The sequence below is a fragment of the Bos indicus genome, chromosome 2, assembly GCF_029378745.1.
Source record: "Bos indicus isolate NIAB-ARS_2022 breed Sahiwal x Tharparkar chromosome 2, NIAB-ARS_B.indTharparkar_mat_pri_1.0, whole genome shotgun sequence".
In the NCBI taxonomy this organism is placed as follows: domain Eukaryota; kingdom Metazoa; phylum Chordata; class Mammalia; order Artiodactyla; family Bovidae; genus Bos; species Bos indicus.
The window spans coordinates 14897043-14912237 of record NC_091761.1 but is presented as its reverse complement, the minus strand read 5'-3'; the positions used below and the strand labels follow the sequence as shown (position 1 = coordinate 14912237).

Here is a 15195-nt window from a genome sequence, read left to right as displayed (position 1 = left end):
CTCCAACTATGAAATTGTCTACTGATTTTAAACACCACCTTATTCTGGAAATAACTCATCAGAGCATTTTCACATTAAATAAGTAGATCTAAACATTGTATTTGGTGGGAATAATAATTATTCAAGATGAGGGAACACCCAGAACCCTAAATACTACTGGTAAGCAGACATATATAACAACACTAAAAGAAATGTTTTCCCCAATGAAGCTATAGTTGCCGATGTTTCTTCCTTTTGGTTGCTTTTCACTTAGTAAAACATTTTCTATTCTAGATATAGGCATTGGCCAATTATGAAAACTGTAAGAGTTTCTTTTAAATATGCCAAGCAATTTCAAAAGAAAAGAAAAAAATGATTGAAAAGGTTTCTTGTGGTTTGAAAATGCCTTCCAAATATTCATTAAACATTTAAGTGAGTAAATTTGTAGAATATGTTTCTGACATTGGCACTGGTTCTGTGGTATTTCTCTGATCAGATGGAAGTGCTGTGTATATGCAGAGTGCATTCAGTTCATTCATGCATAAACAATATCATTTTCATAAATTAAAACCTCCCCTGCAGAAGGAACATCTGTGCCTGCCTTTGAATAAAAGATGGTGGCATGTGAGTTACTCCTTGACTGACTGAAAGAATCTCTAAGCTTAGAATGAAGTTATACATGTAAAATGGGGAGGGGCAATATCAAACCTAATTTGGAGTCTTCATTCCTACCTTACAAAAAATAATCCACAGATTTCGCTGCTTGCTGTTTTAAAAGCTGGAATTCTTAAATGGCATCCTCTTATTTCTTCTGTTCATTACAGCAACAGTTTTTAGTTTGCATGAAGAAGTTTAATTTTCATTATAGGTGAAACTGAGCTGCTGAATAGATCACATAAGATCTGAATGTTCACTTTATGGTGTCCTAGGCTGGAAGGCTGGCAGTGTTCAGATATCATCTCAGTATTATGTCTCTTAAAGAAAGAACAGTGAAAGCAATCTTGGCTATAGGAAGCAACAGCTTGATTCCAAAATAACAACTCTGTTTCACTTGGAATGAGATGATTGCATTTTGGATTAAGTTGGGAGTAACTTAAAAGTATTTCTGCCATGTGATGAAGGCTGATGGAAAACATGCTAAAATGATATATTTTAAATTGCACTCAAACATTTTTTTAATGTTGAAATATTCCTTACTGCTACTGCCACTGCTTGACATAGCCCCGTTGGCCATGTTATTAGTATAGCTAATTGTTCCTGTCCATTAGATTACTCACATTTTTCTGGAGCAGCTTGCTAAATGAGGTCAGCTTTCTGGAACCCCTAAATCACCAATGAGAACGGGATTAAAGGAACAAGCTTGGGAAGGGAGGTAGTCATCCAACGTGGCATCCGAATCAGAGGAAGAACAATGGAGTCACTAATGACAGTAATCAGAGCACCACAGTAGAGCCAGGGCACAAGTGGCAACATGCTATTGCCTAGAAACTGCTCCTGTCAGTCAACACATCCAGAGGGAGAGAAATGCCAAACTTTTTCAGCGGCCTTACCAATGGACAGAATCATCTCTACGTTTTTTTCGGTGAGTTCCATTTATGAAACAGGAGAACAGTACACCAAAGGGGGTGAGGAAACAATTAGACCATCCAAAACATATCACAGTACAAATAGCATGTTCTTGAGTACAAGTAGTTCATTACTACTTTTTGCTGAAGAATTACTGAAATCATCACAATTACATAACAATGATAAAATGCCACTTCTTGGATTCTTTAATCAAGTCATTTCTCTCATATTCTAAAAGTATATCACTTTCTCTTCAGGATATGACTATTTTGCAGTAGAGAATGTTTCAGTTCAGGTACAGATAGAAAAGGACTAAGAAAAAGGTAAAAAAAAATTTAGTATGTTCTTAGATATGTAGATAAACTAAGCTAGGATACTTGTTTGGGTCTTGTTTGCTAAGAATTAACTAAATCCCCTCTAAAAAAAATCGAAGAAAACACAAACTCATAAAGGGATGGAAACCAAAACCAAAAATACAACTGTTGGTCTCTTCACAAACCTCACCCAACCCCAGCCTCATAGTCCAAGTAATGAAATATCAGTTAGGTTCATTCTTTAACTACAAAGAGTTGGTCACTCCCTAAGCAAGATAAACAGACTAGAGAGTTTGTGTTAAACTAAACTTTTTAATTTTTTTCTACAAATAGAACTTAGTATTTTTTTAACTCAGCAAGTTAAGCAATTGTTCTCCTTAGGAATTATTTTTTTTTAATCACTTTAAGAAGAAATGCAACAATTGTTCAGATTTTTCAATACTATTTTATTGCAACTGGATGAGTGTTTTCTAAGTTGTGCATTACACCATAATATACAGGATTACAAACAAGATTACAGTACATATTGATTCCAGTGGTACCAGTATCACATCTCAAACAGCACTTATTCTGGACTGCATTTTACATGCAATAGCTATTGTTCTAATTATGAATTAAATGGTTTGAATTTATTTAAGCTACTGTACTAATTGACTACAATAGGTATAAAATCCCAACATTAACAACCTGATTAGATTTAGGCTCAGATTCATTACATGAATATATGACAAACCACCATTTGTGTGACTATGTATAAAATCATGCATTTATATTTTCTGGAAACATCAATAGCTTCAGATTCTCTGTAAAATCATGGGATGCAAAGGAGTAAAAGACTAAAAAGAAACAGTGCAAATTGTATGTGATAGTCAAGCAGCTTTTGATTTAAAGAAGGGTATGTTGGCATTTGTTTATAATATGTATATACAAGCTTGAGCAAGTACTGAATTGATATGTTTTGATAGGGAATACATCTCTTGTTTTTATTCATTCTCTTAAGAATTATGGATCTGGTTTTCATTTTAAGGAGAGAGAACGACTTTAAAGTGAAATGAACTGCTCAAATTGTGCAATTTTCTTTAACAATTAGAGAAGAAAGAAGTGCTAAGGCAACACAACAACTTTCTAAGCACTTTTCTGCTGGTTTAAATTAGTTAAATTATTTTGTATAAATTAGATATAATTTCTACTTTTCTGATATGTATAAAAATTGATGAAGCTGCATGGTTTTAAAATAGGAAATCCACATTATAAAAAGTCATTAAAAATTCTGTACAAAATCACAACAAAATAATTCAGCATGGGAAAGGTAACAAGTAGTAAAATGCTGGTTGAAAAATATATATTTATATATATTTTAATTGGCCCATTACTAGTTTAAAAATTGCATAGATCCTAATTATTGCTTGTGATTTTGTTATCCCGATCAGATAATTAATATGATCTGAATACAGCTGCACCAAATTTGTGGTGCATTTTTTTTAACTTTACTGTATTATTTTTTTAAAATAGAAGAGCTATAGAAAATAATACATAAAGTGAACAGGAACTTTGATCCCCTGTTTCTACCAAAGGCAGTAACGACAATAAATACATATATCACTTGAAGCTTGGAGTATTTGCACTTTGCAGCAGTAATACTCAAAGGGCTGCCTTTTGTAAACACGACAGTCACTGTTTAAGCACAGTGGGTTCGTTTCCCAGGGACGGTGAAACTGACGTGCCTCTAATCGTGAAAGATGGCATTGAGCTGGGCACTCATGACTCGCTCATGATGTGAATGGCTATCGAAGGACATAATATTGTCTATAGGGATCTCACAGCGAGGGGCAGAGGCGCCCGAGAAGACTGATCCGTGGCTTTGGGCCCCTGCCAGGGTCGCTGCAGGATAGTGCATGGTAAAGGCATAATTTTTCTCAAACTCGGCGGACGGTTCGTGTTTGAAAGAGAAGTTGCCATTGATGCTGAGCGGCGGGCTGAGGGGTCCGTCAAAGGAAGGGCTGGTGCAATCAGTCAGAGGGCTCTCAAAGAAAGGTTCCAGCGCTGCGCTGTAGGCGTGAGGCGGCGGCTTGACGTGGAAGACATGGGAGCTGTCCATGGTGCCGTAGGGCGGGCTGGGCAGCCCCGGAGACTGGTAGGAATAGGGGTGCACAGGGAACGAAGCGCTGGCGGTCGGCAGGTGAGCAGGCATGTCCTGGTTCTGCTCAGGCAGAAAAGTTCGAGGATTGAGCTGCAGGCAGCCAGCAACCAGGTTGGTGGTGGGCTGGGATAAACCCTTGCAGAGCGTCTGTACAAAGGAGACCAGGTCAGGGCTTTTCCCTGAACGCAAGATTTCCGACAGAGCCCAGATGTAGTTTTTGGCCAAGCGCAGTGTCTCGATTTTGGACAGCTTCTGCGTCTTAGAGTAGCAGGGCACCACCTTGCGCAGGTTGTCCAGCGCTGCGTTCAGCCCGTGCATGCGGTTCCGCTCCCGGGCGTTGGCTTTCATGCGTCTCAGCTTAAAACGCTCGAGGCGCGCCTTCGTCATCTTCTTCTTTTTGGGGCCGCGTCTCTTAGGCTTTTGATCGTCGTCCTCCTCTTCCTCTTCTTCCTCCTCTTCCAGGTCCTCATCTTCCTCCTCCTCCTCTCCCCCGTTCCTCAGTGAGTCCTCTTCCGCGTTCATGGCTTCGAGGTCATCCTCCTTTTTGTCTGTCTCGTGCTCCTCGTCCTGAGAACTAAGACACTCATCTGTCCAGCTTGGAGGACCCTGGGGCTGAGGCTCTCCCATCAGCCCACTCTCGCTGTAGGATTTGGTCATGGTTAGGTTTCCTACATTCAACAGGGGAGAGGGGAAAACAGAAAAGGAGAAAAACGCTACATTCAAAAACTACAAAGGCCTTTAGCTCTCACTAGTCCTAGAGAAATGCATATGAAAAGAACTACCAGCGGATTACAAAATGAATGCCCCCAAGGAAAAGTTAAATGCAGTTTTATAATGGCCTGTGTGTGCCCGGCTGGCACGTAGGAGACAGGACAGGGCTGCGTTCGAATAGGAGCTAGAATAAGTGTCATAAGTATACTTCTGGTGTATGTTTCCTTGTGATTAAGTGTGTTTATAGTGATTATCCGGTAGGATAATGTGTGTGAAAATAAGTGTGAATTTCGGCGACTTCATGTTTATTTGCATGAGTTCAAAGTCAAAACTCCACAAAAAAAGACGAGTTTGAAAATTACAATTATGTTCCATCTCGGTTCTGGCCTCCCCGCACTCGGCGATTAAAGTTGAAGATCCCTTACGTAATTTACTAACGCTGGCAGTGATTTTTAAGAAGATTATACGGAGTGGAGATTGAAAAGCAAATGCATGGTGGAGAAAAAGTATTTTCCACAAAATTATTTCACCATCAACGAAACATCTGGTAACAAAAGTGGGCGGGGGGTTTCCATCCCACCCTTGCCTTTCTTTTCTTACCTCCCATCCCGCTGACCCTCTGCTGAATTTCCACCTTGTATAAAAGCGCTTGCTACCGGGCCAGAACCCGGGGCGCGGCGCAGAGGGCTCCTCCGCGCGCCGGGGATCAGGTGCGAAAGGCTTCTCTCTAATAAACAGCCCATTGAAAGGGCCGCCCGCTCTTTATTGGGGCTTTTCAAAGTTCGCCTCAAACCTCCCTTTAAAAGATTGAGTAATTATAATGGTCAGCGAATGGCAATGGCGAAGTTGCTGCTTCTTATAAGGAAAATAAAAAGCCTTTAGTTAGACAACTGAATTTCTGGCTCCTGCAGTGGGTGCTGGGGACTTGGCCGACTCTGGGACAGTAACAGGTAGCAGGAGTGGGTCCCTCTCTCTTTCTCCACATTTTATCCCCTCTCAACTAAAGTACCTCTCAACTCGGTTTATTTTCTAGGGTGTGTATATTCAAAGTATCAATACCCCTTTCATTCAATGAAAAAATAATTTGCTATTCCCAACGTGCATAAAGTACATGTCTACAAAATAAATCTTGGTAACGTGGGCTTTTTTTTTCGCCCTTATTGATAGAAGTGAAATACTGAAGTAGTTATCTGCTTTCAGAACTTTGGAATCACCACTAGGAAATAATCATAGAGCTATAGGACATTATATTTTAAAAAAATCCAAAGACGCTCCTATACTTTTTCCCCTCCAAAAAACAAACAACAACAACAAAAAAAGTAAAACATTTTTAAAAATGATTAGGCCTGCAGCGGGTATTTGAGTGATGCGACTCAAACTGTGTGCGTATTCGCCTTGCAATTATGAAAAGGAATGCCTGTCTCAACGCATAAACGCGCTTACAGACGCACACATACAGAATATGTAGGTACATCTTCAATTGCTTTTATTCCTAATAAAAATTAAAGGATTTAATTACCTGCAGTTGTTAGTAAGTCCTGAGCAGTGATGGTCTCATAACCCTGGGGCCTCTGGGCGCCGTGCCTTCTGCGTGGGGCGAATTCCTCGTGTCCCGGCAGCGCGGGCGCTCAGGTTATATAGCCGAGTTGGTGATGCTGAGCGCGGGCGGGGCCAGGAGCCTAGCGGGCGAGCAGGTTCCAGCGGCCCGCGCCTGCGCACGCGCCGGGGTTCCGCGCTCCCTTCCCTTCCGCCCTCCTCCTCCCGCCCCCGCCCCTTCAGCCTTGCTCCTCTCCCACCCGCATCCGACTCCAGCTCCCCTCTCCTCTACCCCTACCCCCGCCCCATCTCCTTCCTCCCCGGCATGCGCCATATGGTCCTCCCAGTCCAGCCAAGAGCCGGGGACCACGTGACCTGCCCATTTGTATGCCGCGGAGCGCTCCATTCCGGCCCCTTTGTGGCCAGAAGAAAGTGGCCCATCTGTCGCCAGTTAGAGACTCCGCGGACCTGTTTTTACCCGCAGGAGAGATTAACCCTTTCAGGCGGCAGAAGGGAGAAGGGGCGCGCGGTGGGGGGAGAGACGGGGGGAAGGAGTTGGAGAGAAGAGAGCGGGAAAGCGAACACCGACTGGCTTTAGATCAGAGTGAGTGGCCCGCGTTGGGGCGGTAAGTAGGGCAAAGGTGAAAGAAGCAGAAGCCGAGACTCCTTTGGACTCCTCGCCCAGGCACTGGCTTCCTGGGCACTCCCTGCCCTCTCTAAGGTGTCAATCTCTTGATTTCTCCTTCTTAGTAGACGCTTTGTTCGTTGGCACCAAAGGGTGGCTTCTCCCAGTCTCCACCAGCCCCTTAAGCAACATACATTCTGTATTAAACAGCTTTATCTGTAAACGCAGCTGTGAGACTAGTCCCTAGCCTCCTTAACTGGGTCGCCCACGCCCAACCTCAACAGTAGAGAAAATTTGGTACTGGTCACTCTACTTCACCATCCGTGCAACCCGGCCCTCGTGGCCCTCGTCTGCCCATGTCCCTGGAGACTCCTCACTCTGGCCATATACCCCTCTTGCCCGTAGTCCTTGTCCTCAGATCGCGCTAGTCCTTGGCTTCAGTGGCCTCCGGAGCTCTCTTGCATGAAAGCTAGAGGACTTCTCTGACGCCAAGATTCTGCCGTTTAACCAAGGTCATTGGATGGATGTAAAGTGTGCCCTGGCCCTGGCTCCCTGCCGCAGCTGCCTTGTCCCCCTTGGTCTCCACTTTCAAGCTTGCAAATAGGAACTTGGTTGAGACAAGCCTTCTCAAAGGGAGGATGCAAAGGGCCTATTCTAAAGGTGGTCCTTTTCACTCCTCTTCCTAGAAAGGGCATTAGTACAACTCTAGGAAGGGCTGATGGCTACTTTTCCAGACCTTAAAGACTGATGTGACCCTCTACCTTGCAGGTCAAGCAAAAACCCGAGCTTCCTAATTCTAAAGGAGCCATATTTGTGTTAAAATGGTGATTCTTTATTCACCTGTTTCCACCAAGGCATGTTTCAGAATTAAGTTGGCTGTATCTCTTCCCTGTCCACTCTTTCTCCACCAGACTCTCCTCTAATCCTCCATTAACTAACCCCTTATCCCCTCCCAGACCCGTGTCCCCTTACAATGAATGCTGTGAACTTGAATTGCTTATTTAAAGGCAATTGCTCTAAAAGCCCCTTGAGTTTGCAAACAGTGTCAGGCTGAGCCGCTGGGGTTGGGTGCATCTGGGGACAAAAGAAGGGATGTGGTGGGGAGGGGCAGAGGGTCCTAACATTATCGCTGGTGTCTAGAAGTCTGCATGCAACCTGAAAGAGGAATAAAGGGATGGGAGATCCCCTTGCCCAAAGCGTAGCATGACCCCTGCTGAGCTTCCAGGGCAAAACTGTACAAAACTGCCTTTACTCATAAGTGTACCAGGATCGCAGAAGAGGACAGAAGAATTCACCCAGGAGCCTAGTCTTGGTATTTACCCTGTACAGTCTTTATCTTAAGTGATGGGTTAAAACCTGAGGGCCATCTGAGTAACAGCCTGCAGGGGCCGGTCCCCAACTTGGAGGTCCCAGGACACGCGCGGGCGACCAAGTGTTGCCATTCTCCCAGCAGTTGCCCCGACAGCCTAGCCCACCGTGCCCGCGGGGATGTGCCCTGGCCCTCATTTCTCAGTCTTAGGAGAGCTTCAGAGGGGGTGCTGGGGGCGAGAGGGAAGAGGGCTTCAGCTACCCCGAAGGCCTGCGGATGGCCTAGGGGGTCCCCCACTCAGAAGGCAACTTCCTCAGTTTGGGACACCCGGTGGAGTACAGGAGATTCTTGGTAGGGCCAGATGTTCCTGGGCAGGCAAGAAAGGGAAATGTGGGTATGTCGCCAGCCGAGAGACTCCGGTGCGGGAATTAACTAAACTCCTTCCCTCCTTCTGCTCTTGATAGATTCACCCTTAATCCCGCTCTCAGTGAGCCTCTGGGCGCCCTGGCCGACCCGCCTGGGCGCGGGGAACGTCTACCCACGGTGCGCCTCGCGGTGGAGATTGCCCACCCCCCTTACCCCCACTCCGTCCCTCTACCCGCTCACCCCGACCCCCACCCCCGCCCCGGGAGACTGCAGGCCAGTTGTCAGATCTGGAAGGGAAGAGGCCTGGATTGAGTTGCCTTTTGTTGGGAGGGGAAGGGGTTGGGGGTCGGGGGGAAGAAACTGGGGCCAGAGGACAGTGGCAGCCGCAACGCTCAGGGAGGATTGACTGCCGGCGTGGCTGGCTTAGTACCGTGGAATAGTCGCGGTCCCGTCCTGCCTCCGTATTTTCTTCTCCCTCTTTTGAACTTTCTTTCGACGGTTGCACACTGTCCCTCTCCCAAGTCTCTAAATCCTCTCCTTGTCCCTCTGTCCCCACAGCCCGTTAGCGGTAGACCTTCCAGCTCCCGTCCCCACTGGGCGCTGCAGGCCGCCGAGCGGCACGCGAACCGCACGCGCGGGCAACAAAAGCCGCTTTCATGACTCACTGCCCTCGAGCAATGCCCCGAATCTGTCGCCCCCCACCCCCAGCCCCGGGCCCTCGCTTGGAGCGCGCGGCGCGGCCCGGGCGGTCCCGGCCGTTACAGCGGCTGCCAGAGCGCCGGCGGGAAGGGAGCGCGAGGCGGCGAGGGGAGTGTGGCCGGGGCGGGGAGGCTGGGGTGGGGGGAGGCGTGTGGCACCGCGTGTGGAGGTGTGGGGGGAGGAGACGGGGGGATGGAGGCGGGAGGCCGGGACTTAGGGGCTGGGAAGCGTGTAGCTGGCGGGCGAAGGGGGTGGTGCGGCGCATTCACAGGGCTAAGATAAAGAGCTGGGGCCGGGCTGGCGTCCCCGGCGGTGACCTGTTTCTCGGGGAAACAGATGCTCGCTCTAGCAAAGGGAGGTCTGCGTTCAATGCAAGTATTACGTACGACCCGGGCGGCCCCACCGACCTCCAGCGGCGTCCGCGCCCTCTCCCACCCCTCCCAGGAGAGGGGTGTGCCGGCCTGGGCACGTTCGAGGCGCGGGAGGAGGTGAGCGGCGAGCGAGACCGCAGGGTGCAGGGTCCGCTGGAAGACCGAGAGCTGCAGGTCCTCATAGGCCGCGTGGCTCAGAAGCCCTTGGGAGGCCTTGGGGGTTCTGCCCAGATCGCGGGCTCAGCGCGGGGTTTGCGCCTTCGCCCCCAGGGAGGCCACGGTGCGCCCAGATCCTGGCCAGAGGCTGGAGCTGCCCGGGCTCGACAGGCGGGCGGCGGGGGAGAGCCGGGAGCAAAAGAGTAGCTATTAAAATGCCTTGCCGTCGCCCCGAGCGCAAAACCCGTCCTCCCCAAATCTCCTGGGCTTGCGGCATAATCTTAATTAAGATAATTGATTCATATTGCACCTGCGAGAACGGGGGGGAAAATTGATTCCAACCCCCAACCCCACAAATCGCTTAGAGCTATTGGATGGAGCTCGACGCGGCTGTGATTTGGGGAGTGGTTTAGCACCAGACTTCCCCAACTCGGTCGCCTGGGCTCTTTTATTTATTATTTACGAGCTCCTAATCCCTCCAGGGCGTGGGCAGCTCCCCTCATGGCGCCTACAGACCCCAAGGGACTTCATCTTCGATTCCCAGGCAAGAGTGAGGGGCTTTCCTTAAACCATCCATCCAACACCCGTATCACCAACGCAAAATCAACTCAGCTCCAAGTAATGGCTGGAGCGGGTTACTGACACAATTGCCCAAGGCCTTGTGTGTCAGATGGGCTATGTGTGTGCCTATGGGAGTGTGCTTAAGTGTACAGTGTATGTGACTGAGTGTACAAAAGAAATGTGTGAATGTGCATATGAGCCTATGTGATCGTTAATATCTGTGTAATTTGTCAGTGTGAATGTGTAAGTTATGTGAGGGGGTGAGTGTGCACGAGTGTGTGTTCGTGGGTTCTCCTGCTCTCAGGTGAGGACCATAAACAGAGGGGACTCACACCTGTTTCAGCTGGATTGAGAAAGAGCATGCTGTCTAAAGGGGACCGCAACGGGGTGGATAACCGACAAACGGGGGGTTGTTTGCCAACCTTTGCCTTAACAAAGAGCAACAGGCCAACTCAAATCCCCGGTAGTTGGTGTTGCTGCTTGAGTGGACAGCAGAGACACACCGATGGCACTTGAGCTTCTCTTGAACAATGCTGCTGCAGGGGTTCAAGTTCCCCAAACCAGGACAAGCCTGGCAAGCCTGGTTTAGAGCCCCAGATAGCTTGTAGGAAAAGTGGCTTCCTCAGGGTATCAGCACCGTGGACAATTCCTACTTATGAAACTCCCAGTATTAAGGTTCAGCAAAACGACTCCCCTTCCAGTGGCTTTCGCTTTTTCCTGTTGGCTTTCTTTCACAAAACCACTGACTCCCACATCCTGAAATTTTAATCAGAGAGCCCTCTTAATCTGAATTTAATTAGCAACCTCCTTTTCAGGATGTTTCCAGGAAAACTAGATATCCAGGTTTAGGGGAGAGGGAAGTTTAAATTATAATTTGAACTAGTGAGTCTGAAACAAAGAAACTGTACATTGAATAACTTTCAGAAAGATAGTCATTGTTCTAATATTTGCGCTTATCTGGCACATCGCATCTAAACCAAAATGAATTCATTTTTTGCCCACAGAAACAAAAAAATGTAAAAATGATTTTACTTTTGTTTTATTGAGTATACATTTTATTGGTAATAGAAATCTCTCTCCATCCCCATCATCATATCAACTGTCCAGTTATTTCATACTATAAACATTTCTATTAAATTAGTGGGGAAATAAACCAAAGCTAAATGGAATATTTGCTCAGATTTGGTGAGCCACACAATTGTCTAAATCATACCAGACTTAGAATATTGCACGAATACACCACATCCAAAATAACTGGAACAAGTCCTGTAGGAAAGAGCAAGCACCTTTTGTAATTCAAATACCTTAGAAATGTATACCATACACCTCTCCCAATTATGGATGTAATTTTCAAATGTTATGAGCAACCAGAATCCTTATTAAATATTATTCAGACTTTGTTGAAATGGAAAATATAACTATTTTTAATTCAAGAATTTATCCCTAGAGGCTCATCTTTTTAAAATAACATGTTTTTCCTCTTTAACAAATACATTTTCACATAAATTAAATATTGATAATTTGACCTTTTATGTCTTTAACTAATCAAAGGGAGAAAATTCCAAATGTAGATCTCAGAGTTTGGCCCTGGTGGGTCTTTCCGCTTGAGTAGGCACTGAGATTAAAGGAGTTGAACTTCCTCTTTCACTGCTCTCTCCTTGCACTAATTGCTTATGCAAAAAATGCAGATTTGTATTAATTAGTAACTCCACTGATTAGTTCTGTGGTATTTTCACATAATAAATCATGCTGCAGACATGAATTTTGGCACATCACCCAGTAGAGGCTCAGGCTGCAATACAGATTTCATATTAAAATAAAATCTCTAACTAAACCTACCTTTCTGATGCAGGTACCATGAGCAGCCACCTGCTGGGAGCACCTGCCATGGGAAATTACTTTCACTCAGTGACAAGCCACTTTTGGAGCCCAAATAGGACAATCTGATTATGAGGTTAGGTTCTCATAACAAATAAACAAGTAAATAAACACACAAATGCACGCCTAAATGACACAAATGTGCCTAGTGTGAAAGTCACTCAGTCATGTCCAACTCTTTGAGACTCCATGGACTACACAGGCCGTGGGATTCTCCAGGCCAGAATACTGGAGTGGGTAGCTGTTCCCTTCTCCAGGGCATCTTCCCAACCCAGGGATCGAACCCAGGTCTGCACATGGCAGGCGGATTCTTTACTATCTTAGCCACCAGAGAAGCCTAGACATTTTGCAGACAATGATGTTATAATAAAGAATCTTCTTGTAATGGGACCAGATTTTTAAAACAACTTCTCAGGTTATGAATACACACTTCAGTCTATTTTCCTCTTGTGAGGTCTTTTCTCCTTTGTGAGATGGTCTGTTAGCTTGAGATTCTTTCATCACTCATCCTCTGACTCATCTCCCTAGGCAAGCAAGCTTGTTCAGGAAGTAAAAGAGGGACAGAAAAGCATCTGAGGGAGAGGTGTGAATGCCAAGAGCCATCTCAAAGGAAACTGGCCACCCCTGCGATCCCAGCATATGGTGAGAAGCTATGAGGTCAGATACCCACAGCTGTCTGATATGAGACAAACTCTCCACTCTCCATGGGTAACTATATGAGCCTCTACACAACTTTTCCTTGAAAACTGTTTAATTTGATGAGGCAGGTTACAGTCAATATTGCCAAGATTATAAATTAGACCCAGGTGTCTTCTGTGTTCCCCACCAACCCTTTATACTTCCTTGTTTTCTAGCCATTGGTGACACCTTTCCAAGTCCCTGCAGGTGTTCTCAGCATGTTTATGCTCTTTCCTGGTCCATGCCTACTGTTGATAAATATCCATGAGTTCATGCTTCTTAAGAACTTAGAGAAACGCTTAATCTGATGCCCTACTAGGAGTGCTTGCAAAGTCACAGGGCACAAATAAACAGGAATGAGTGCTTAATGTTCACATTCAGAGATGAGTAAAGTCTGAGGGAGGTGTATTTTGGATGGAGACTGGGGCAACATGCTCTGCTGCAGTTGTGCTATGCAAATAACAGTCTGCCTACCTTCCTGACGTGTCCTGATGCAACGGTAAATGTGGCTGGGGGTGAGAAGGGTATGGCCTCTAGGGAGGCTGTCTCTAACCATTGTCTACTGAATCTTTCAGGTGCTTTGTTGGTGAGAGGGAAATGGCTGCATTTTGTGGTCTTTTTATCTGTTTATCTTGGATGTGAATAATTTCTTTAAGGAACTAAATTGAAAAAGGTCAAGAGAACAGATATAATTTAAAGCAGCCCTCTATTAAGTCAAATATACCTTCTTCTCCTTTGAATTCACTCTTGAATCCCACTTCATCTGGCTTGATATGGACAAGATTTATCACATCTGATGGGAAAGCCATCCTATACTTGTCACGTTGGTCCACAGTGCTGTGGTGTAGGCTATGTGGAGAGCCAGAGCTAAGCATAAGCAAAGGCTGTAGAGTTACTTTAAAGTAGCTTGTCTCCTCATTCCCTTCATTTCAGAATCTGCCTGTTTCACTGAGTAAAACATGTATTCATCAAATCTATATTGAGGGCTACTATGTGCCAGGCACTGCTAAGTACCAGATGTACATGGCTAAAGAGAAACAGACATTACTCTCCGCTTTCTCAAACCCTTCTATCTGGTGAAAGAGAGGTGCTTTAATAAGATTCACTTACAAGTTCCCAGGTGGCTCAGTGGTAAAGAATCAGCCTGCCAATGCAGGAGATACAGGAGACACAGGTTCGATCCCTGGGTGGGGAAGATTCCCTGGAAGAGGAAATGGCAACCCACTCCAATATTCTTGCCTGGAAAATTCCATGGACAGAGGAGCCTGGTGGGCTGAAGTCCATGGGGTTGCAAACAGTTGGCCATGACTGAGCATGAGTATACACCCATCTTACTTGAGATTAGTACAGGGAAGGAAAATAAAACACATCAATCCAAAAATGCTAAGGACAAAGGAACTCAACAAAGACTGAAGTGGGAGGGTTCCTGAGGAAACAGAGTTCTAAGGTAATGAGAAGGGTGTTACCCGCTGATATAGGAAATGATGTAGATAAATTATTCTACATCATAGAAATAACCTTTCCCATAAAAAGCACACTAGTCAAGAATTACACTAAAGTGTGTTCTTCTTGAGGGGTTCAAATTGTTTTGCATCTGGATATATCTAGTTCATGTTAGCCTTTGATAAAGAACTGAAGACATTTGTTTTCATTTGGGAAAACTGTTGTATTTAGTTATAACTGCATTCAAATGGGTATATCTTTCCTTTTCTCCTTTGACTTTAGCTTCTCTTCTTTTCTCAGCTATTTGTAAGGCCTCCTCAGGCAACCATTTTGCCTTTGCATTTCTTTTTCTTGGGGATGGTCTTGATAACCACCTGCTGTACAATGTCACAACCCCCATCCATAGTTCTTCAGGCACTCTATCAGATCTAATCCTTGAATCTATTTGTCACTTCCTTTGTATAATCATAAGGGATTTAATTTAGGTTGTACCTGAATGGCCTTGTGGTTTTCCCTACTTCAATTTAAGTCTGAATTTGGCAATAAGGAGTTCATGATCTGAGCCACAGTCAGCTCCTGCTCTTGTTTTTGCTGACTGTATAGAGCTGCATCCATCTTTGGCTGCAAAACATATAATCAATCTGATTTCAATATTGACCATCTGGTGATATCCATGTGTAGAGTTTTCTCTTGTGTTGTTGGAAAAGGGTGTTTGGTATGACCAGTGTGTTCTCTTGGCAAAACTCTGTTAGATTTGACCTGCTTTATTTTGTACTTCAAGGCCAAATTTTCCTGTTACTTCAGGTATCTCTTGACTTCCTACTTTTGCACTCCAGTCCCCTATAATGAAAAGGACACCTTTT

The 15195-nt window shown here is 45.5% G+C and overlaps 1 protein-coding gene across 1 annotated transcript; it reads right to left on the bottom strand.

The window, feature by feature from the left end:
- Positions 1-2660: 2660 nt before the first annotated feature.
- On the bottom strand, positions 2661-6372 carry NEUROD1 (neuronal differentiation 1). Its single transcript, XM_019984921.2, has 2 exons — positions 6230-6372; positions 2661-4667 (listed from the first exon to the last, which is right to left on the bottom strand). The coding sequence occupies exon 2, from the start codon at positions 4654-4656 to the stop codon at positions 3586-3588; it is 1071 nt and encodes a 356-aa protein (XP_019840480.2). The 5' UTR covers positions 4657-4667; positions 6230-6372; the 3' UTR covers positions 2661-3585.
- Between the last annotated feature and the right edge of the window lie 8823 nt (positions 6373-15195).